The sequence below is a fragment of the Apteryx rowi genome, unplaced genomic scaffold, assembly GCF_003343035.1.
Source record: "Apteryx rowi isolate R43461 unplaced genomic scaffold, aptRow1 scaffold_170, whole genome shotgun sequence".
In the NCBI taxonomy this organism is placed as follows: Eukaryota; Metazoa; Chordata; class Aves; order Apterygiformes; family Apterygidae; genus Apteryx; species Apteryx rowi.
The window spans coordinates 1,385,356-1,409,546 of record NW_020447975.1 but is presented as its reverse complement, the minus strand read 5'-3'; the positions used below and the strand labels follow the sequence as shown (position 1 = coordinate 1,409,546).

The following is a 24,191-nucleotide window of genomic DNA, read 5'->3' as shown; positions in this document are numbered from 1 at the left end:
GAAGACGCTGCGTTAGCATGTGAAGTCCTCGCTTTCCGATTACGAACCAGCATTGACTCCTTCGTCAGGAAAAGCGCGCGCGCAGCRGCCCCGCCGACCCGACTCCCACGGGCTCCCCAAGCAGGGCTTGGAGGGGCTGTAAAGAACTAAAATCCCCTCCGGGGTCGCGCAGCGATGTTTTAAAACGCGCTTCGGGCTATGGGGGTGTCACAGCAGCAGTTCCAGGCGGCTGGCGGCCTGCCACGCTCCCGGGCTCTTCCCTCCTCGGAAAATGCCGACGGCGCGTGCGCGGCGCGGGGGGGCGGCGACCGCCATTTTGCGAGGAGGGGTGGGCCGCCCCGCCCCGCCCCGCCGCGGAGGCGGAAGCGGAAGCGCCACGCCGTGACGCCACTTCCGCTCTCGCGGCCCCCGGCCAATGGGGAGGCGCGCGGCGGCGGCTTGGCGCCGAATGCGAAGGCGCCGGCGGGTGCAGGGCGTCTCGGGGCGTCGCGGAGGGCGCCCCCCGGCGGCGGGGCGGGGGTGGCGCGGCGCGCCATGGCCGCCGTGCCCCAGAACAACCTGCGCGAGCAGCTGCGGCTCCACTCGGCCCGCGGCGGCCTCCGCGCGACGCCCGCCGCGCGGCACCGGCCCGCGTGAGTGTCACCCCCCCACACACCCCCACCCCCTGCTCTGAGGTACCGCGGCCTCGGCCCGGCCCGGCCCGCTGCCCCCGGCAGGGGCGGAGGCCGCCGGGAAAGCGCCGCCATCGGCGGCGGTGGCGGTTCGCGCGGGGGAGGGGCCGGCCCGGTCCCTGACCGTGGTCCTGGCCCTGGCCCCGGCCCCGGTCTTGGGCCCTGGCCCCGTCCTGTCCCTGGCCCCGGCCTTGGTCCCTGGCCCTGGCCCTGGCCCTGGTTTGGTCCTGGTCCCGGTCCTGGCCCAGTCCCTAGCCCCGGTCCTGGGCCCTGGCCCTTGTCCGGTCCTGGGCCCTGGCCCTGGTCTGGTCTCGTTGCTGTCGGTCTCTCTCACGGTCGTGGTCCATAGTGTGCGCAGCCTCCTTGCCGCAGTGCTGCTCTCCTGCCTGGTTACAGTGGTTGTGGCTTTAAATGAAAAATACCCAGGAGCGTGGAGACACTCAAAAAAATAACAAAATGATCTCTTCTTTCCAGAGGTTTTACATTCAAGAAAAGAGCCTTGCCAGCCAGTGCCACCTCCAGAGAGTGCCTCAGCGCGCCAAGCGTTTCAGCGCTGAAGGATAAGGATGTTAATACTTCACTAGCCAAACCCTTTTCATCCCTTATTGCATCCAAGGATAAGAAAATAAAAATCCAAGACTTCTTTCCAAGGGCCTCCAATGGAGAGGAGTTAAGGCCGTCCTGTGCAAGCCAGGCACTTGCAGATTCCTTGGAATGTGTCCAGCAAGTTTTGAAAGACGTACCTACGTCTGGAAGGAGGACTGGCCGTGCCCCCTCGCAGGAAACTGACCCCCGTCGTTTGGCTGATTCTGTTATTACCATAGAAGATGAATGGGATGATATAGATGACTTTGATTTATCAGGAATTGATAAGAAGTATTCCAGACCAATTTTATCCCCCAAAGGTCAGACAAGTGGCAAGAATCCCCAGAGATCCCTTTCCTCTGTGAACAAGCTACCAAGGTCACCCGTGACCGTGACGAATGACACGGCACCTCTAAAACATAGCACTTCTGAGCGTAATGAAACACCCCTTGATGATGAGCAACAGTGCTTATCTCAGGGGTCTTTGATTTGTCTTGGGGATGCAGTTCCCTGCAACAGTAGCAGGACTGCAGGTGAGGATCTTCAAGAGAATTTATCTGCAGAAGTGATTTCACATGATGAAGAGGCTCATGCAGGTAATGATTTATTTTAAAGTACTGCTGAACTAGGAGAAAATACATTCATGTTTGCTCACTGAGGACTTGATTTTTCAGAAACGTAGACTTTACGTAGCTCTTAGTGAAGTCGGAGGGAGTTGCACTCTCATATCTGAAAAGTGGTCTTTGGTACATGGATTTTGTTTCAGTAAACACCGTTTGCCAAAGCACAGCAGCTCATAGTGGAGCACTTTCCCTGTGGCGGAAGAAGGTGCAGTAGTAGTCTTGTGTGGTGCTATGGGAGTTGCAAGACTCTCCAGGTGATGTTCCAGAAATAAATAGCAATAATCTGTAGGGGTGTTATAGGAAGAATGGCACTTCTATAATTCATGCAAACGAGACCTAAAATCATCTTATGCCTAAATGTAATGATGAGAAATATTAAACAACAAAAAGAGATTTATAGTCATTTAAAAATTATGACTGAAAAGCTCAAAAATATCCGTCAGAGAGCCTTCTTCGCAGCTGTTTCACTTAGTTTTTCTGTTTCATATGTCTCACCTGTTAAGTTTTTGAAGCTTTTGATCACTGCTTGTGTTAATATGTGTTTATACAACTGAATAATACTGAACAACATTTTCTGACACTACTGTTACACTAAATGGGGAACAGAGGAAAGGATTTCTGAAATCCATGTATTTTTCTTCTTAAGACTATCCTGTTACTTTTTTTGCTGTTTCTGTGAAATACATTAAAATAGGTTAATGATATTGGTCTTACTTAGTAGGGCTTGTTTTACAAGATGTTATATATGTAGATTTATCTTCTAATTCCAGTAGAGGGTCTGTGCTACTTAGTGAAGCTTTCTAGTGTTGTAACTACACTCTTCTTAGTATAACTTAGTATTTAATGTAACAGTAGTTTTCTATAAAATTTCTCATAGGAAAGTAAACCTCAAAAAAGTTTGAAGAAGCTATTTTTTTCTCTTTTGACAGGGAAAGGTAATTATAGGCAAGCTATATAAGTTTTACACTTAAAGGGTTTTGTGCTTGTTTGTTTTTTTTGTTCACTTATTTACTTGGGGGTTTTTTTGAAGGGGGAGAAAAGGGGAACAGTAACTGTATCCTTGTCCTTTAAATTTTAGAAACTGCATTAAGTTACTGTTTTGAAATCTAGGTAGTATTTTTTTTCTGCTATTTAGCTGCATTTTATTTGTACCAGAATGAGTTTACAGTGTTACCAGCAATATTAATACACTTCTTTCAGCTGCTGATGTTCAAAACAAGAATGGTGAAAGCCAGAAGCTAAGCAATGGTGAGAAGAACAGCCAACCAGAACTGGATAAGATTGGCAATGAGCCTTTTGCCAGCATTGAACTTGAAGATGATGATTACTGCGATATCATTCCACCCTCCCCAGAGGAAGAGTTGCCTTCCTTCTCATCTTCCATAAAAAACGTTAGGTAAAACGAAGTTCACTGATAAAACTGTTTATCATTTGGAATGATTTAAAAAAACTTATCAAAACAGACATAAGATCTAGTGCTTGTTGAAAAATTACTGATGGAGTTGATAGCCTGTGACTGTTGCTTTTCAGGTTAGCAGTTGACAGCTGCTGTTACTGTCTTATGAAATGCATTTTTTTTATGGCCAATGTTTAAGGTGGCTTTTGCTTGAGAAGAAGCAGGGTTATTTTGCCTTTTGTAGTGGGGGAAAAATGTTTAATGAAACAAGTCTCTACAAGTTGGCATGCAGGAGGAGTGACTAACTTTGCTCAGCTACTTACTTGGATTTTAACTGCCTTTTGAGAAATTTGTTTGTTGATCTATTACACATGCTTCAAATGCTGTTGTACTGAAAGATAAATGTCTTTTATGGAAATGCTTTGATTTATAGATACCCATATGTTAATGACTTTTCATTTTAATATCAGCAGTATTTTCAAAGACTCTCCTACTGGTGGAATATCAACAACTCCTAGCGTTGAGTCTAAGCCTGAGAAGATTGCCACAAAGCAGCCTATTGCTGAAACTAGTACTGAGGATGCAGGTATCTGAAAAGTTTTGAAATTTTATGCCTTAGGCTTTGGGGATGACATGAAACTTCTTTTTCTCCTAGGTATTCTTTGTAATTTGAGAGCATTAGCTAACAATGACCAGGACAAGGAAGCAGGGGATTGAGTCAGAATTTTCAGATGTTGTCTTACCATTTAATTTGGATATACATCATGTAGATTCAAAAGTGCTGTCTGATTCTTATTCCTGGATTGTCAGTACCATACAGGGTATATAAGAGACTTCCCTTTCAGAACTTGGAAGCATGGACATGCCAAATAGTTCCTGAAGTCAGCTGTAACACAAAGAAATTTCACTCTAAGTTTGAGCTGTTTTAATTCTTTCATTGATTCATACAGGTACTGACTTTGGGAAATACTGAACTAAAATGTATCCGAGTTTGACTCCCAGAATGAAAAGTTACCAGGTGTAGATGTGAAACATGGTTTTAAGCCTGCAAATTCAGACTTTACTTTCAGTTATACAGAAGATGTACTGTTCTAGGGGATCATTTAAAATTTGTGCTTATGAATGCTCAAAGTAGTGTTAGAAAGAATATGCATAATGTTGCTGTTCCAGAGATCAAGTTAGTTGAGTTCCATCTCTTTATATTTTAGTATACATGTAGCAAATTTTTGATCAATTTTGACCCTTAGCTTGTTGTGAGAGGCAATATTCCTACCACCATGGTAAGTCAGAGTTAGGAAAGTGTAGCAGAGGCCAGAATCTAGCCTGAGGAACCACACTCCTGGTGGCAGTTTGAGGTACAGTGCAATTCATTGTCAAAATCCAAACAGTTTGCAGTGGCACCAAATTTGAAATGAAAGTTAATGAGATGACAAACACTGACTTTCGTGTCTAGGAAGTTTTTTAAGGCATGTCCTAGACTAGAATTGCAACGTAATGTGTTGTGTTTTTATGTTTTTGGGGAGAGGTAATTTGAGATAAGTCAAACATGTAAATTTGAGTGATTTTTTTTTTTGGTAATAAATCTGAAAACACTGTTAAAAGGTTTGGAAATTATATGTAGATGGTTAATTAAAAGGCAAGGACAAAAATACGTAGCCTAATTGAATTTACACACGCAAAACCAGTTAAAGTAAATTATTTAGACTTATGTATTGCAATTTACTCTGTCTTTTGATAGATTGATATCATCTTATTACTGTGTTCTAATAAAAGTTAGTAGTACTATATGCTGAAATACACTACATTTTGCAGATAAAGGCTTGCATTTGGAACAGCAACTCTACAGTGTCATGGATGATATTTGTAAATTGGTAGATGCCATTCCGCTTCATGAGCTTAAGCATCTGTCATGTGCAAAAGAACTTCTTCAGCAGAGAGATCTCAGGTACTTTTTAATAAATAGCCTTTAGTATTTCCATGTTTGTATGAAGCAGTAGCATGCCTGTAGGTGTCTCCATCGCACTGAAAAGATGGTACAGAGTGATTTTTAAAGGCTTAAAATTACTCACCAAATGAGGTTTTAGAAAAAATCCAAAAACGTGCTGAAAGTATTAAGATTTTCAGTATTCTGCCAAAAGAGTTGAAGAAAGAATCCAATTCTGCATTCAAGCTGAGGCACAGATAGTCCTGAATCTTCTTTCTGGGAGGCAGCTAGTGCCAGATGCTTCCAAAGAAGTAGGGTAATGTAGTATAATCTGTCCTCCGTTCTAGGGTTCCTCTTGATTTCTTATACCTGAGGGATTCATTTATTATTCCCTCTGAGACTTGTTATCACTGATTCTAGTGATTATTACGACTCCTAATATCCATATAAATGTCATTTTTCAGTTTGAATATTGCTACCGCAGTCTGCTTCTTTAACTTCTGTATAATCTAATGACACAATATGCAGAGAAAGTATTAAGATTTGAGATTTTGTTTAGTGTTTTTATTGGACTGGGACCATGTGCTTTTATTAAGTGTTCTCTGTAAAATTAACTTATCCTGTTTCCTCTTATTACAGTAGTCAGTCGTAGTCTTTAGAGAGCACATAAAAACATAATTTAGTTCATGCCTTTTTAATTCTTTAAGTTAAGTTTTGTGCCTTTAAAAACTTTTTCATGCTCTACCTTGCCTGCATAAGTTCTTCGCTGTTAGGGATTCTTATATTTTAATATCTGCTGTGAATATATAGTCATTTTCTGATTCTTTTGGTCAGATAAATTCTGGTATTATTCTCTGTTCCCTAGATTTGTTTTAAATATTTTTAAAATATAGTTGCAGAAAATACAACCTAATGGCCAAATACTAGTATTTTGAAGAGGAAAAAAGAGACAAAAATTTTTAATGCATGCTGTAAAACCTGGTTTATCGTTGCTTGTGACTAACGTATTTATTTTCCTTCTTCCTTCACTTTCTGCCCCTCCCAGGAGAAAATTGTTAGCAAATTCTGTCAAGCTGAACAAAAGTAGCATAAATATTGTTTTTGCTAGAACAGGGAAGCCATGTATGGGACAGGGCACTGCTACAGATCATGATACTGCTGTTTGTTCTGGCCCTAATTGTAGTTTAAGTTCTGATGGAAATTCACCAAAATCCACAAAACTTCCATCCATGTTTTCTGGGACTGTTAATTCAAGCAATTTTTCTACAAAACAATTTCAAATATGTGATACCTTGGATACCTCTTATGCTTCAAAGCAAACTGTTTGGAATATCACCTGCCCAGAAAGTACAGAACTTTCTTCTTCCAAGATAAATGCCAAAGAAAGAACTTCGCTCTGCCTTCATTCTGAGACATCTTTCAACAACAGCTGGGGTGAAAAAACAGTGACGAGAAACGATGGAAATTGGCATCGGCCTGAGAGGCCTCTTACAAGCACAGCTTTGAAAGTTCAGAACAAAGCTCCTACTGGCATTAATGTAGAAGATGGTTTAGATATAAGGGATACAGACTTTGATCTTGATCATTTTGATATTGATGATTTTGATGAGAGTTGGGAGAATTCGGTGAATGTTTCGGCACCTGAAAAGCCATCTACACCATTGTATCAGCCGGTCAGGGAAGGGCCACCTGCTAAATCGCTGTTGTCAAAGGTAACTTCAATGGCCAGAGGATCTGCTCTTGTATCAAATCCCACTGTTCCAAAATCAAGCTTCTTGATGGCAGCTAAAAACTCTTCAGGTAAATCATGCTAACTAGGATTACTGTCTTATCCTTTATTAATTTATTTAAAAAGTCTAAAGCTAAATAACTTATCTGTAAGTCACACCGATGCATTTTGTTTGTGTGGAACTTTCTCTTGGTGTCTCTTTGCAAAGTCATCGTTGTAGGATGTTCTTTGTCTGAGTGATGTCAAACTTCTCAAATATTTATTTGCCACGGAGGTTTGAGGCTCCTAGGAAGCTGAAACTGCTAAAATTGGCAACTAGAGTTTTCCTGTGTGTTTAAATAATAATGCTGCAATTGTTAATTCAAAGCTGTACAATAGTTTTTTTTCTGTTTATGCAAAATGTTCAGATATGGACGCTTGTTGGAACAAACCTAATCCCACTGGTAGACAGGTATAGGTCAGTATTTTCTGCGATTGATATCGGAACAGGGGATGTAAGAGCACTGAAGTCAAGTTCCAGTACAATTTAAAGTAACTGTAAGGGATGTACTGTAAGGGATGTACTGCAATTCAATATTGTAACTTTAAGTAAATTTTCTTTGTCTACTAGATCCACTTGTTAATAATCCAGCACTAGAACGTTTCAGGGGTATTAAATTTTCCCATTCTGAAGAAATGATGAATATATTTCACAAGAAGTTTGGTTTGCACTATTTCCGGACAAACCAGCTGGAGGCCATCAATGCTGCTCTTCTGGGTGAAGATTGTTTCATCTTAATGCCCACTGGTATGTATCTACAAATATCGTGCAGCTGGAGGTTTTTGAGGTCTGGTGCACATTTGAGAAGTGAAGAACTGAAACTCTTTTTGTAAGGCCCACAGGAAGCTTGCTTTCTCTCTGTGCCTTTATGGAGGTAGTATAATGTGTTGCTTGAATTTTGTGGATGCAAGACTTCAGGAATTTTGTATGCACCATGGTATTTTGAATGAAGGTGATTTCATGTGTGCCTTCCATAATATTTCACTTGATAACTCTTCTGCAACCTACAGATATCATAATAAACTTTCACAAATAACTTTTTTTTGATGTTCCTGAAAGTGTTGTGAAATGTGAACTAAGAAATAGGACTCCCCTTTTTCACTCCTTCTCCATCCCTGCCTCTCTTTTCCATCTATATCTAATATACATTGCATTCTGTGTAACCCTTACAGGTGGTGGTAAAAGTTTGTGCTACCAGTTGCCAGCATGCGTCTCTACTGGAGTCACTATTGTTATCTCTCCATTGAGGTCGCTGATAATTGATCAAGTTCAGAAACTGAAGACTTTAGATGTAAGTTCAAACAGGTTATTTAATCAGTTTAACTGATAAGCGGATTAGGAATCTGAAATTTTATAATGAATCTTATGTCTCTCAGATATGAACTACAAAAAATAATTAGTTGGAAACTGTAAAAGGCATACCTATTAAAGTTTTCTAGGAAGATCTAAATTAGATGAGCTAGAAATTATTGACAGTCTAACTGCTAAATTTATTGATGTATGTATTTGTTATTGGAGTTTTCAAATACAGATGCCTGATTCTTAACTTCTGAGAGTTATATTTAGGTACCTAAATAGGAGTGATCTGGCTCCAAAAAAGAAAGGAGCATTAAGAATTCCTGACTTAGGAAGGTTCTGGGGATGCTAAGTATTTCTGGAAAAATAGTGCACAGAGGAAAGAGCAGCAAGTGCAAAAGGTAAATGCTCCTGAAGTTGTCTGGTTATGAACTGTTTTTGTTTCAGGGAAGTGTCCCTTTTATCAGCAAAGGTAGATAATGCATTTTAGGGGAAAAATACAGAGATGTTTTGGGGTGTGAGAACAAAGGAACTATGATGCAGGCTTTTTGAAGCTGCGACAAATCCTTACCTCATCGAGTATGTCTCTGATAATCTGAGTAGATGTGGCCCTTGAATAGGTGTCTGCCACTTACTGACTGCTCCAGAATTCTGTGCTTTGGCTGAGGTTTTTGCTATTTTTTGTTGTGTTGCGTGGGTGCCAGCGCTGTAAAAGCTAGTTAAACTACCTCTGAGACTCCTGGGAATACGCATGTACCGGAGGAATTGCCTCCGTGGAGCTGTAGCTGCCTCTTGCAAGGGGAACGAGAGACAAGCAGGCAAAATTGGCTCTGTTGTTGTGGCTGGTTGTATTCAGTGGACTAGTCTTATGTCATTTTTGTCCTTAGGATCCAATTCCTTTGTTACTATTCATGCTGAATAGTAAGTTATACTTTAAAATTTAATATTAAATTGCTGCTCTGAGTTATATTCAATCTCTTCTGACACAATATTATTGTATGTCTGTGGGCACTGTTATTGAGGGTATTTATCATGGTTTTGTGCTTCCTGGAAACTTAGTTTCTTATCTTAAGATCTCTGTTTGCTTTCTGAATTCAATCTAAACCTTGTAGCATATTGAGCAATAAACAAGCATCATTTCTGTTTTCTTTACTGGAAAGAGTACAAAGAAAATAGATGACTCCCCTACATCAGCAATTGGCGTGTTGGTAAAACTGGGAGCAGAAGAACAGAATTTGGTTTATAGTCTCTTGGCTTTATCAATAGAAAAATTCTGTGATGCCTGTGGTATGCTGGAGGTTTAAATGTTATCTGTAATTAACATTTTCAATGCTTCTTTGTATAGTCTTCACTGATGATAGTAAATACATATGCTTTTCATCTGGTTTATAACTGGATGTGGGACTATATATCTGAGATATTTCTATGTTTAGCACATGTTAAAACTTAATACTTTTTTTGTATTGTATAGATTACTGCAACATACCTGACTGGTGATAGAACAGATGCTGATGCTTCAAAAATATACATGCAGTTGTCAAAAAAAGATCCTGTGATAAAACTTTTGTATGTTACCCCTGAGAAGGTTTGTGCTTAATTTGAATTTTAAAGCAATGGAGGCAAAAATAGGAAGATTACTATAAAGGGTTGAGGGGAAAAAATTGAACTCTCACAGTAGGCTTCTAGCAAAAAAAAAAAAAAAAAAAAAAAAAANAAAAAAAAAAAAAAAAAAAAAAGTGTAAAGCAAACATTTTTGGAGAATTCAGCAAGACTCTGTACAGATGTAACTAATGTCAGTCAAAGAAAAAACAAAAATAATTAACCAAGAATGAAAATTGACTGTAAAGTCTGCAGTGTTTAAAATCAAAACCCCTGTGCCTATCCTTTTCAGTATATCCTAGTACATCTTAGGAACTAATTGCTGTGGAGTAACCGTTAGAATTTAGATTACTCTGGATAGGATGATATGGGGGAAAAAATACCTAACTACCAAGGTAATAGGTGAATATCAAAAGACTGTCCTGTAATTAATTATATTCTGCCTTTAAAAAATAGATATTATTCCAGAAGTGCTTTGTAAAAGGGGACTGTTTAATGTGCTGACTAAATTGCTGTCTTCAGCATTGTCTTTTCCTGTCTTTTGTGACATATAAGTCATTTTAATTTACTCAGACAGGAACTTTGCATAGCTGATCCTAGAATCTCATGGCCATACCACGTCAGCTGCTTCATTGTCAACTAAAATGAGGCTGATCGCCATCACCTCTATGCTTTCAGGCTTACCTATGTAGTCAAAAGTAACGCTGGTGTACAGAACAATTACTTCTGTATTTTTAGAGTGACACTGTGCCTTTTTTTTTTTTTTTAATGCCATTCTTGAATGTGTACCTAGGTTTGTGCAAGTGGCCGACTGATGTCTGCCCTGGAAAATCTGTATGACAGAAAACTACTATCACGTTTTGTTATTGATGAGGCTCACTGTGTCAGTCAGGTAAACACCTTCATTTTTTTTAAATGGCAAAAAATGTAATTGAAGCATCTTAGTGATATTTAAATTTTTGTTTTTAAACTAGTGGGGTCATGATTTTCGAAAAGACTACAAACGTCTGAATATGCTCCGCAAGAAGTTTCGCTCTGTTCCTATGATGGCTCTTACTGCCACGGCTAATCCCAGAGTACAGAAGGATATTCAGAATCAGCTTGAGATGCTAAAACCACAAGTGTAAGTTGTTCAGCAGTTTCGTGAAACAATTTGTATGAATTGTAGAGCATCTTCGGAATGGAAAATTTAGGAAAGAAAGGAAAGCGTTAAAGATCCATCTGAAATAGTTTTATAGTTGTATCTGATTTAATAAGAATGTATATGTGGAATTTAACGTGCCTCAAATGCAAAATACTAAATTGAGAGGGAAAAAAACTTGTGAAACTCTTTCTGGCATGGTTAGAGAAACTCCTTAAAAGAAAATAACATCTTGAAATTTTGTCTGTCATCGGCAATCCTGTGCAACGTGCTCTAGGTGATCCTGCTTGAGCAGGGGGGTTGGACTAGATGATCTCCAGAGGTCCCTTCCAACCTCAGCAATTCTGTGATTCTGTGACAAGATGTGAAAGTTGTATTTTAGGGTGCTTTTCATGAGAGTGCTGGAAAACTCCAAAAGCTGGAGGTGCGTTTTTTAACTAACATTGGAAGTAACAGGTAATGAAGATACTATTGGGATCTGGATCGTATTGTAGCATTTTCATTGTATATGATGAAAAGGAACATGCTTCTGTTTTATTAGAATTTTTTTATTTTAGAAATATGTTTCAGGGTAGAAGATACAGGAGGTGACACTGTTCTGCTAATTAAAAGGTTTGATGTGGATGCAAATATTTAAAAAGGAAAATGAAGGGCAGGCAAATCATTGTGTGCTTGCTAGATTTACAGGCATTTCTTCCTTCATGACTTGCATGGTGCCATGTAGTTTTCTTTTTTCACAACCATAGGAAAAATGCAGGAATGTTTCACTTGATGAAGTAATTTCAGATCCAAAGTCTGTGTGAATGAATCTCAGTGGGGCAAAGTGGAACAATAATTCCTTTGTAAATACACAGAACAAATAGTAGCTACTTGAATTTCAGACATTCCAGTCAGTTCTGAGCTTGTTGAAAGGATTATTGCACCTTAAAATTGACCAGCACCAATGAAATATCATCTTTTAGGTTTACAATGAGCTTCAACAGGCATAACTTGAAATACGATGTACTGCCCAAGAAGCCAAAAAAGGTGGCAATGGATTGCTTAGAATGGATCAGAAAACATCATCCATGTGAGTACTGAGCAACATAGTGTGCTTATATGCATTTTTATCAACTACTTTTTACAACAGGAAAAGCTTTTATAATACTATACCCCCCCTCCCCTCAACTTATGCCTTCTTGAAACTGCTAATATATTTAGAAGAGCAAATGGGAGACAGAATTATTTTGCTAATAACGGGAATCAGATTTACAGACATCCTAAAGTTAGGATGTCAAGTTAAGATGAAAAAGATGATTATGGTAACACTCTTGAGTAATCTTTCTGGAGGTTGTCAGATCCTTTAGTGTTATGACTTCTGAATATAAAGGTCATCTAATATCCATAAGTTTTTGATTGTTTAATTCTACTGGCCTGCTTAGCTGTGGTTCCTCTTGAAGACATCTCCAGTGACTCCTGTCTGTTTAGACTCACTTGGAATCATACAGCTCCAGCTGCTGGGAGTCAGCTACAAGTTCCCTTCATAGCTTCTTCATTGCTGTAACCCAGTGCATCATTTACTAAACTGCTCTAGCTCTCTATTCATGTAGGTCTTCCTTTATGGATTTTAAATTCTCAGATTGCATAGTACTGAGCAGGAAATCTCCTGATCTCACCCCACAAAAAAACACGGAGTCGAGTGAGGAGAAATTAACAAAAACATCTGGTGTTAATAAAATCACTTCTCTATAAACAGTTGCTCTTACCAACCTCTCCCTATTGGAATAAATGTATTTGTTAAAGCAAGTGAAAAGGAAGAAAACATGAATCTTTTTTATATTTGCAGATGACTCTGGGATAATTTATTGCCTTTCACGGCATGAATGTGACACAACAGCTGCCATTCTGCAGAAGGAAGGTCTTGCTGCACTTTCCTATCATGCTGGCCTCACTGACTCCAATAGAGATCTTGTACAAAAAAAGTGGATTAATCAAGAAGGATGCCAGGTAGAAGAAAAGCAAATGAAAAAAAACATGAATATAATTTAGAGCGCTTTTATCCCTCTTAACCTAGTAAATGAAAACAAAGATTTGTAACATTTTTGCCAAATTAGATGCAATATGAAATAACTGATCAGATCTGTCAAAACATGTTAGCTTTATTTTTATTGAGAATTTTACAAGCCAAAGGCTTCAGGGCTGCCCTGAGGTATGACACTTAGAGGAAGAAAATGAGCTGTGTGAGGCTTCTGCAACAGCTGTAGACACACTGCTGAAATTTATATTGAGCCTCTAGAATTCTTAGTTTTCAATTTGTCTTGGATAACTTTTCTGAAAGAAGCAGAGGTATTTTTGCTATTTTGTACTCTTCTTGCAATTTAAATTCTACATTGTGCATAGTTTCATAAGCCTGATTACATAGCTATTTTTGGTGTATAGTTCTCCATAAATAGCTTTCAGACCTTTATATAACAAATTATTATTTCTATTGTAGGTTATATGTGCAACAATTGCCTTTGGAATGGGAATTGATAAACCTGATGTACGCTATGTTATCCATGCTTCACTCCCTAAATCTATAGAAGGTTATTATCAAGAATCTGGCAGAGCTGGACGAGATGGTGAAATGTCTCACTGTCTGCTTTTCTACAGTTATAGTGATGTAACCAGACTTAGAAGGCTAATACTAAGTAAGTGAAATCTTGTGTTTGTAACTTAATAACACAATAGTAAACAAATTACTTAGTCATTGGTCTCTTTCATTTAGATTGTTTTATTTTGTCATTTAGAAGCACCATGTATTGTATTGCAAAGATGGGAGAACCCTGCATCTTCATTTTATTATTTTCTTGAGTCAGTTTCTGTACTGAAACGTTTTTATCACTTGTCCTTAATTTTAGTCAAAACCAGTTGTTTTATACATAGCTGTCTCTTGATTTTTGTCCTTCTAGGTTTCTTTTCCCTTCTCCATTCTTTAAATCTTCAGAGATAAAAATCTATACTAGCTTTATTCTGTACTAACTTGCTGAGACAAAACACAATGCTCTTTGTTGCTTCAAAAAAGTATGTCTGATAATATTTAAAAGGACAGAAGTGCAGATATAACAAATACAATTGAATTTATTGTGTTTCAGTGGAAAAAGATGGAAACGCTCACACAAGACAGACCCACTTTAACAACCTGTACAGTATGGTTCATTACTGTGAGAATGTAGTTGACTGCCGCAGAATTCAGCTTTTGGCCTACTTTGGGGAAACTAACTTTAATCCTAACTTTTGTAAAGATCACGCAGAAGTAACTTGTGATAACTGCAGTAGAAAGAAGGTAAAAAATGTGGCTCTTATTTATAGGGTCGTTAAACTGATTTTTGTATAGTTGCCTTAAAAATGCTAACATTACATTTGTGAAGGCAAATAGAGAAAATGAATGAGATGTTTTGTATTTTTGTGATGCTGGATGCTTTGAATTATTTCTGGGGTGTAACCTTGAGCAGAATTACACCACCTATCCATGGACTTAAGCTCCCATTTCTGAGAGAGAAGTACTGATGAGGTGTAAAGATGTTCCTTTAGTGTGGCTTCTTTGGTAGCAGTGTCTACTGGAGGGAGAAGCTAATACAAGATCCACTGGAATAGCTAAAGGAAAACTGTATATTCTGATGTTTTCAAGGCTGCTTTGTGCTGCTTTGTAGCCTGTGCATGCCACATTCGGGGTTGGATACTGCTTGGAGGTGGCCCAAAGAGCAGGGTTTGTGTGTCAAGGTTTAAAACAACCTAGTCAGTAGCATGTACAGGAGTGGAACAGAAGAGAGTTGTTGAAGTGGCCATCAAGTAGTTGCTTCATCTTCTCCTGCTGTTCTTACATAGGATTTTAGACCATCTTTGATTATCTGATCTTTTCAGAAAAAAAAATATATTCAACAACAAGGGTTCAATAATTTTAGGTACGGAATTGGGTATTCTAGGCATTTTAAGTTTTGGGGGTGGCCGGGGTGTGTGTGTGTGTGTGTGTGTGTTTGTTTGTTTTTTAAGGCATTGCGCTCCAGTACTTCGAAAGCTTCATACTTCGGTCTGATATTTAAACTGAGTAGAGCTGAAAGGACCCAGATGCTAAAGGTCCTAGTATCATCACAGGGCTAGTATGATCCTATTTTTACACATGGGGAAAACTATGGGGAAGGCTACTGGTCTCTAAAAACCAGATCAGTATTATTATAGCTGAGGATGTTGCTTCTCAGTCCTGTGTTTGAAGCATGACCCCACACATCTGTGATTGTAATAAAAATTGGCTAGGATAATATATATTCAGTCTAATCTCCTCATTTTAATGTGTTTTGGAAGTGTAAATTCTAGTGCATTGCAGCAGAATACTTATAGGAATGCTTTAAAAACAATTAACCATGATTACTAGTACTCACTCAGCAATCTTGCAGCTCACTGTATAAAATTAACATAATAGAGATTGTATGCAATCAGTTGGTATGTCTTTATCTTGCATTTTCAGAATATTATCTAATCCAGAATTCCTGTGACTATGTGATATCACTGCACATGTACTAACTAGGAAATAGCTATTTCTGTTTGGAACAAAATTAATTCATGCCTAGAAAAAGCTTAATAATGAAACAAGTCAGTAGCAACTTGCATTAGAATGGAACCAAATCACTTTTTTCCTAATCAAGTCTATTTAAATAGGATTACAAATCAAGAAATGTAACGGATGAAGTGAAAAGCATTATAAGATTTGTACAGGAGCATTGTAGACAAATGGGAGGAATCAATGGGAGAAATACAGGTGCTGGAAGATACACACTGAATATGATGGTTGACATTTTCCTAGGTAAGTACTGCTAGACTTGCTGCATCAGATCTTGATTAAGCATCAGAAGGTCCATGTAGCATCAACAATGGTTTAAAAACAAGATATATTTGGCAAAGTTATTCTTCTGGGGAAGCTTTAGGTGGTAAATGATCCAAAATAAATGAGACTAAAGTTTCAATTGCTTTCAGGTGGCTGTAGTGTTAGTATTAGCTTTCTGGTGGCACTTGGAGTTTCTGATGCTTATGTTTTTTCTGTTGTTGTTTTTGGAGGGGGGTTGGGGAGGATTGCGTTTTGGGGGGAGTTTTGTGGGTTGTTGTTGTTGTTTGGGTTTTTTGTTTTCGTGTGTGTGTGAGTGTGCCCAGTCTATGGAATGTCACTTGGGAATCTTTCACAAGTCTGTAAGTATATATGTATGTAGGCTTTCTTATTGCAGGCTAACCCTGTTACTCCTATTGCACAGGTACAAAGAGCGCGAAGATTCAGTCTGGAATATTTGGGAAGGGTGCTGCCTACTCAAGGCATAATGTTGAAAGACTGTTCAGAAAACTGGTCCTGGACAAGATTCTGGATGAAGACTTGTATATCACAGCCAATGACCAAGCTGTAGCATATGTAATTCTAGGAGAGAAAGCACAGGCTGTGCTAGATGGATTACTACAGGTGAGGAACATGCTGCAGGATTTATACACCATATAGTCTAGTTACACTATATAGTTTAAACATAATTTGCCTACAAATTGATGTACTGGAGCTAATCTTTAGCAGATGCAGGGAACGGAATCCAACAAGCATAATTTCTACTCCAGTATTCTAATAATGCCATGAGGCAAAAGGTCGATTTCAGAGGATAGGAGAGGCTTGAATCTTTCTTTTCTTCTCCCTTCCACCTGATTCCATCTTAACAAGAAGAAAAGGTTATGACCAACACATAAAGAGCTAGCTAAGAAGAGAAAAAGAACAGCACTACCTTCTCCTGCATTTTCTGTGCTATTTTTTCTAGTAACTGGTGAGCTCTGGAGGCAAATGCACTTCAAGAAGGTTCATGGAAACAGTCCCAGAGTTGCTTGAAGCAGTGTCTCCTCCACACTAGTGCTGTATTTGGAGAAGAGCCCTCACCATTAGACCTAGTGACCTCTACTCAAAGCTAGCTGTGTTGGGTTTTCAGTTTTGTTTTCATTCCCCCCTGTCCTCTCCCATTCTGTATATACTCATTCTACTAGTTCTTTGTAGAAGACACTTAAGGGCAGTTGAGAATTACTGCTTTATGAAGTAGCCCATAAAAAGGATCATTTAAAAAAATATGTACTTCGTAAATAGCATTTTTTGGTTCAGTTGAACAATATGTTTTGGTTTTTTCACTGTTTTCCTGTGTAATCAATCAGTCTTCTAATGATGGTTCTGCAGTAACTGCCCTGATGGAAGTTGTTGATGGTTTATTTTAACAGGTGGAGTTCCACGAAACTGAAAGTGCCAGTACCATTAGAAAGCAAAGGGCTTCTGTGACAAAAATGTCGCAGCGGGAAGAGATGGTTAAAAAGTGCCTTGGGGAACTTACAGACACATGCAAAACTCTTGGGAAAGTGTTTGATGTGCATTACTTCAACATTTTCAGTACTTCAACTCTCAAGAAAATAGCAGGTAAGGTCAGCTTTTCACTACTTGGAACCTCTACAGGTAGTAGACTGCCTGTGCAGTTGTAGCCTTTTCTGAAAGAAAATCTACAATTTCGAACATCTTCAGAGGACTGGTTTAAATGTACATAACTGAGTGAGTCCTGTGGAAATGGCTGATGCAGCATAGATGCCACGGAGATGTATTTTGTGCTGTAGCAGGTCCTGCTGCTTAGGTAGAGTAGACAACCAAGTAATCATACTGCAAAACAAACTTTGAAGCAGTTTTAGAGCAATCTTCTTCATTAGTTTTTGTGCTAACCAGCTAGAAGTAAATCTGCTAGAATAAAGCTTCCTTTCTTGAGGGCTTAGTGCATATCATGGCACTAAAAGGAATGAATTTCCTCCAGAATATTCTACTATGATCTCTCTTAAAACCTGTGGCAGAGGTCATAAGTAATGCTCAAGTTACTATTGCTTATTGAATACCTGAAACGAGTTTTAAAGCATTTGAGACTTTGTTCACTTAGTCTGCAGATGTGAACTTCTAACTCCATTGTTCCTAATGGAACACCTATGTTCTTATTTTAACAAAATTCCAAAAATGCATCTCTGAACACTGCTTTTTAATTTATCTGTGCTCTTACCTGAATTTTCTTATTTCATTTGGTGTTATCTCATCTTAAACAGTTTTGTTTGCTGTATCTAATTTGTATTTTGTTACCCTGTACTTATTTATAGAAACCTTGTCTTCTGATGTGGAGGTTTTGCTGCAGATTGATGGTGTCACAGAAGATAAACTGGAAAAATATGGTGCAGAAATAATTAAAGTGATGAATAAGTACTCTGAGTGGACGCTACCAGGTTTAGTATCCTTTGTGCCTATATGTGTGTTTTCCTATTTAATACCCTCCCTCCTTCTCTGTAAGAAGCTCCACTAAGAAGTTATCTTGTTTTAAACACAAATCACTAACTCTTGCAATTTAGTAATTACAAAGAGGGAACAATTGCATGTTTTTGAAGCATACGAAGGTCTTTAGTGAGGAAATAGCAGAGAAAATTTGGCATAGCCGTAAAAGGCTAATGAGAGGTAAACAAAAACTAAACAGGCTGCTGCTTTGCTCATTACCTGTCAGTTGTTGGGATTTGTATAATAACCTTAATTATACCGAGATTTCTAACCTTGAAGTTAAAAGTCTAGCACCTTCTTTATATGCTTCCACTTGTGTAAACTGCATACAGGGTAGTGTTGTAGCATGACAGGTAATCTGTAACTACTGCCTTTTAGTTTTCACAGGAATTGAGGTCAGCAAGTCCAGGTCTGCACTGACTAGTCTTTACTCAAATGTAAAGAACTTCCACAAATAGGTGTAAAAAAAGCTATCAAGTCAGAATGATTGTGTGTTACAGTGCTTTTGCACAGTTATAACCTAAAACACAAAGTGCAGCTCAGTGGAGAATTTAGCCCTGAGATTAATGCATCTAGTAACTTAATGCGAGCATAGTGTTGTAGCCTGTGTTGTAATTCAAATATTTAATACAGCTTGGCTATCAGATTTGACATTGTGGCCTGCAATATTAAGGTGATTTATGGTTACATTTAAGGAGGCCATTCTTTCTTATTGCAGTATTAATAACTGCAGGTGTTAAATGCATGTCTACAATCCTGACTTTTTTAAAAAAGTATTTTATTTTACTGTTTGTGCAAAGAATCACGTCCCTCTTGATCATGACTGATTGAGAAGGAGCTCTTAGCTGTCTATCTGAGCCCTGCAGTGTCTTCTGCTGCTTTTCTTAAAAAGAAGTGCCATATTTGACAGTAGTATTATGGTATATTACCTAATTCTTGTCTGGCTGATACAGGGAAGAGAGTATAAAGGCAGAAAGCCCAGTGTTACAACGTAGTTTAGACAAGAAACCAAGCATGAGAAACTAGGGCTTGCCATCATTCTTGTATGTGATGATGAGCTAAACCAAAACAGCCTGTTGTCTTTACTTTACACCAGCCTAAGAAAGGTCTTTATATGAGCCCAGAGCATCACTAGGATAAAAGCAGTGCAAAAAGGTTTTGAACAGCAAGGACAGAAGTTTGGTAAAATTAGTGTGTCCTGGCTGAGAGTTCTGACTGGCCCAGGCAATGTCTTGTTTTCATTGGTTTTAATTCATTGTCTATCTGTAGATGATGCTGCCTGCCAAAGCGGAGAGACAGCTACAGGAAGCACTGGAACACTTGAGAGTGATGAGGAAGCAGAAGATGTAGTTACAACTTCAAGTTATTTCTGCAATAATACAAACCAAGGAAAGAAAAGGAAAAGGCTGCCAAACTTCAGAGAATCCAAGAGGAAAAAGTCAAGTAATGGTGGTAGCCAGCAGTTTCATTCCAAAGGGTACGTTGCTTGTGGTTAGTTCTAGTTCATTAAATGTTAATTTGGGGCTTTTCAGTATGGTGCACCACCACACCAGTTCTACTAATGCCAGTGTTTACCTTTGTCACTCTGCTGCAATGCAAAATCTTTATTTCCCAGAAGCTAACATATTAAACATACAGCTTCTCAATCTATATCAGGAGTAGAAGCTGCTGCAGAAATAAGCCATGATTTTATGATGTACCTTTCCACTGGCTAAATATTTGGTATGCAAGGCAAGTTAGAGGTGTACTGTCAGTGTACTTCCATACTCCTCACTCACCTGGAATTAGATTACAAGATAATCTTTGAAGTTTGATTGCAGTGGATTGTTTTTTCTTATTTGGTGTGTCCTCTTTGCCATCTGTAGGCATCTAGGTTTTTCTTCTCACTCCTGCTGGGCTGTTTGTGAAGCATAACTATGCTTATGTTATTGCTCTTAAATCTATGCAAATTTACACTGACAATGCAGTTTATGGCATCGTGCACAAAAGGAAGCATAGTCAACAGCTTTGCAGGTTCTGTACGAAGGGTAGCTGTTCAGTATTGTTTTTGCACTTCTGCTGTGAAGAAGTATTTTAAGGTATTTTACAGTTTGGAAGCAGGGACTATGTTGCTTAAATTAGAATAAACCACAATATAATCGTGGTTCCTTTAAAACTTCTACTAAAATAGAGTCAGTGGCAAAATGAACCTATATAAGTGTTGGTATAGTTGATTACTCGTAATAATCTGAATTTTGTTCTGATATTGGATGATGATTTACCATCTAATGCTCACACATAACTATTTTAAAAGAATATAAATTAGAAATTAGAAAATTAAATATAGGGAAATGTTAATTTTTAAAAAATAAGGAAGCTGGAAAGCATAGATGTTATCTGGACAACCTTAACTCTACCCTAATTATGTCAGCCAGTGTGTAGCTTTCTTAACAGAAGTTTTATTCACAGTTCCTTTCAGCAGCATTGCTATCCTTTCCCTAAAATAATGATTTGAATAATGCAGTTCCCAATTCCTTTTGGCAACACATGTGGTTTCTATTCTTGTGTTGAAAATTGTTTCCCAAAGACTACACTCAAGTTATAAAGAGCTAGTGCATAGCCATAAATATCCTAGCCTAGCTCGTGTGAAAGAAGCATAATTTGGCAGATGATCACATTTTTACTTTTTGACTGAACTTGAAAAGATATTTGTGCTTACCCTCTAAAATTTACCTTTATCCAAGTACAAGACATTGCATACATCAGCTGAGAACAAGAACAAGGAATGGCATTAAAATTATCCAGGCAGCTGGGCGTAATTTCTCTACTTTGGTTTTCCAGCACTTTCTGTTTCAAATGCTTCTGGTGAAAAAGGATATTTAGAAGTTGTCCTTCTTTTGTCTTTCCTGACTGCCACAGATTAAGCAGTCACATTAAATTTCAGGGTGCTGGTATTGTACTGCCACAATCATTATTAGCAAACTGACTGGATCCTGTACTTGGAAATGCAGACAGCTTAAAACTTCCAAGATTGGATGGAATATTTGAGCTTCAGTGCACTGTCGCTTGCTAATTCAGAGCTTCTCCCTCTGATTGTACCATGCAAGGCAAAACCTGCATCAAGACTGTAAAGTCTGGGTCCAGGAGCCTTGTCTTACTTGAGCTTCTAGGGCAGATCTATCACCAAACGGTCACAGGGTAATGAAAGAGCCAGGCTGGGCCTCGTCCTTTGAGACGAAGTCCTTATTTTATATATATGCAGTTTTATATAAAACTGTATAGTTTTGTAACTCAAGTAGTAACAGTCTGCGCTGAAGGTTCATACTTTGAAACATAATGATTCTTCACTGAGAAGGAAGCAAAAGAAAAAAGGATAATGGTTGAGGAATTTCCACCCTCCCTAAATGCCCTTTAAAAATGGGGGGGGGGGGAAATGACATCAGAAAACACCAGCAAAAATTTCTTATTTGGCTTTTATAGTTATGCCTTTTGAACATATGTCATGCTTATAGCTTTCTTTGCACAAAAACGAAGCAAGTTAGAGTTGCTAATGCTGTGGTAGTCAAGCTGCACAACTGTAACCCTTTCTCCCCTGCGCCTGGAAAGTCTACCTCACTTGCTGTATGAGACAGAGAACATGAGGTGCAGAAGAGTGGTTATGCTGGCAACCTGAAATCTTGCATTTCTTAAGTCATTCTTTTAGTGGGGTTTTATGCAGTCTATACATATCACAGAAATTGCATTATATTTCAGCATAGAAGAGTTCAGGTCATTCACAAGAGCAACACAGTGTGCTCTCCAAAATATGCAGCAAAAGCCCCAGTTGAAGTTGTGCCTAACTCTAAAGACTATTACGTTTTCGTAATATATATTAATGACTTTTTATAGCTTTATTGTTGTGTTCATTATCAAAGAGAACTTATTTCAAGCTCATTTTTTCTGCTGCTGTTTGTTTTTTTTTCCAAGTGTGTCTGTCTGCCCCGTTTTTCCTCATTCCAGTCTTTGATTTTGCAGTAAATAACAGCTCCCAGCTCAGTAGGTTTTACTCCCACCCTTTTCACCTTCCCATCTACTAAAATTTTAGTCGTTAAATGCTGTTGACCCTGAAGTGTCATTTAAAGTTGATACTCTAATTGGATTAATGGGAGTCAGGTTGGTTCAGCATTCTGTGTCCATGTTTCAGGCTGCTTTTTGCCCTTAGGCAGATGTCAGAGTAACAACTACACTTGATTTACATTTCAAAGGTATTTATGCAGCCATGTGTATTAGAAGACTTCTTTTAATGAAAATATAGTCTTCTGGAAAATCTAACTGTGGTATGCAACTATGTAAATACACCATGGGCAGGGAATGTGGCAAGTACCCAGACATTTGACACGTACAAATTTACAGTGCATAACATACTATAAATACTGTAACAGTGTACTTTCTCTCTGAATTTTGTAGCGGTTACAGCAAGTACAGAAGGTCCAAAAAGACATCCAACTCCAAGGCTCCAGCTTCATCTGGCTATAGTTCAGCATCATCCAGCATTAGTGTCATGCAAGGAACTGGTGGAAAACTGGGGATTATGGCACCCCCAAAGCCCAAAAACAGACAATTCCTTCAGCCTTCATATTCAATATTGTAATATTGTACATTTACTAGAAAATGTAAATACTGTATAAAAGTGTACCATTAAGATGTAATCATTTTTATTAACCTTTTTCATTTGCGAAACCTTCTGAAATAGATGTGTACATTTTGTCAAATACAAAATTTTGTGTTAAATAAATGTTTTTAGACTCAGAAGTTTATCTGGAACTTCCTTCTTACTGAGTATGTGCATTATAAACAAACATGAGTTCTGATTAGTTTTAGAAGCCCTAGTGTTTCAATTAAAATAATCATTGTAAGCCTGCTTTACAGCTAACTTGGGTACACTTGAGATCACAAATCAAAAGCAGTTAATGGAGCTGTGAATCGTAAAGACGTGCTCATAGACGATGTTGCTGGTTGCCCTGTTCTCCCTTGCCAGTTGCAGAAGTACTTCAGAGCTAGAAAGCTGAACCATTGCTATGAAAATTTAAGTCTGGGGCCGCTAAGCTTAATATCCAGTGTAGTTAAGTTCTGTAGGTTGCAATTTTTGCCCCAGATACTGGGGCTACAGGGAGCCTGCTGGGAAGCTAGGTGTGGACAAAAGCTGTGGAGCTCTGTGGTCGTGTCGCAGACGTGCAGCGACTGCTTGCCGAAGGGCATCTGATTCGCTCCTGGCTTCCCGTTCCCTGTCTTGCACAAGGTAATCCTCACGCCTGCTGAGCAGGGGTTCAGATATGCATCTGTTTCTACAGGCGCGTTTGTTTAAATGCAGAGCGGAGCAGGTCCTGAATGTTGGCTTGATTGCCTGTGAAACGCAGGAGCAGAGGATTTCCTCAGCTCATCTGAGCAATGAGTCTGTGATGACTAGTCTTATGGCCCATCTTGTGAGTCTTTGGTGTACCCAAGACTGTTTCAATTAACCTTACTGTTAAAAAATACACACTTTTTCTCTCCTGAGTGTGTCAAGCTGTAGTTTTGCCCTACTATGTACTTGTAGACTGTAATTACGTCACTTAACCCCCCCCCAAAATCATGCCAAGACTGCACTGACGCAGCAGTCCTGGGCCGGTTGCCTGAGTGCAGTCTGGGTTTTGAGTGGAAAGGGAGGAGAAGGTGACAGGGGCTCGGTGAGGAGCGAGCAGGGCGCTGAGGAGGCGCGGGATGGAGGCTGGGCCTCTGCTCGGCCTTCCCCGCGCTGCGAGGCGGTGCCGGGGGCGAGGGGCGGCCTCCGCCCGCCGGACGCAGGTGATTGCGGCCGGCTCCGTTATCGCGGGTGCCCAGCGGGGGCGATAGGGGCCGGGAGGGAGGG

General features: G+C 39.3%; 2 protein-coding genes across 3 annotated transcripts in view; both read left to right on the top strand.

Annotated features, from left to right (window-relative positions):
- Positions 1–534: 534 nt before the first annotated feature.
- BLM (Bloom syndrome RecQ like helicase) lies at positions 535–23,095 on the top strand. 2 transcript variants are annotated; one of them, XM_026060741.1, is made up of 21 exons: positions 535–632; positions 1,146–1,852; positions 3,080–3,275; positions 3,746–3,861; positions 5,088–5,220; positions 6,245–6,999; positions 7,539–7,715; positions 8,141–8,259; positions 9,736–9,849; positions 10,657–10,755; positions 10,838–10,986; positions 11,967–12,073; positions 12,830–12,990; positions 13,478–13,673; positions 14,118–14,308; positions 15,679–15,823; positions 16,266–16,465; positions 17,251–17,443; positions 18,157–18,279; positions 19,595–19,802; positions 22,751–23,095. In XM_026060741.1, the coding sequence occupies exons 1-21, from the start codon at positions 535–537 to the stop codon at positions 22,932–22,934; spliced, it is 4,371 nt and encodes a 1,456-aa protein (XP_025916526.1). In that variant the 3' UTR covers positions 22,935–23,095. The 2 variants fall into 2 exon arrangements, with proteins under 2 accessions (XP_025916526.1, XP_025916527.1); XM_026060742.1 differs by having other exon boundaries at positions 3,749–3,861; positions 22,751–22,934.
- A 772-nt stretch (positions 23,096–23,867) lies between these two features.
- The window catches only part of WDR76 (WD repeat domain 76), a 14,189-nt gene continuing 13,865 nt past the window's right edge, over positions 23,868–24,191 (top strand). The window contains exon 1 of the mRNA XM_026060724.1: positions 23,868–23,875. Coding sequence (XP_025916509.1) covers positions 23,868–23,875 — 8 coding nt within the window. The remainder of the gene's footprint in view (positions 23,876–24,191) is intronic.

What these genes read in the sequence shown, in the direction of transcription:
- BLM (XM_026060741.1), top strand. Translation starts at nt 535, where the DNA reads ATGGCCGCCGTGCCCCAGAACAACCTGCGCGAGCAGCTGCGGCTCCAC. An exon ending in AACTAGTACTGAGGATGCAG is followed by an intron (nt 3,862 to 5,087) that starts GTATCTGAAAAG and finishes TACATTTTGCAG; the next exon opens with ATAAAGGCTTGCATTTGGAA. An exon ending in TTAATCAAGAAGGATGCCAG is followed by an intron (nt 12,991 to 13,477) that starts GTAGAAGAAAAG and finishes TTTCTATTGTAG; the next exon opens with GTTATATGTGCAACAATTGC.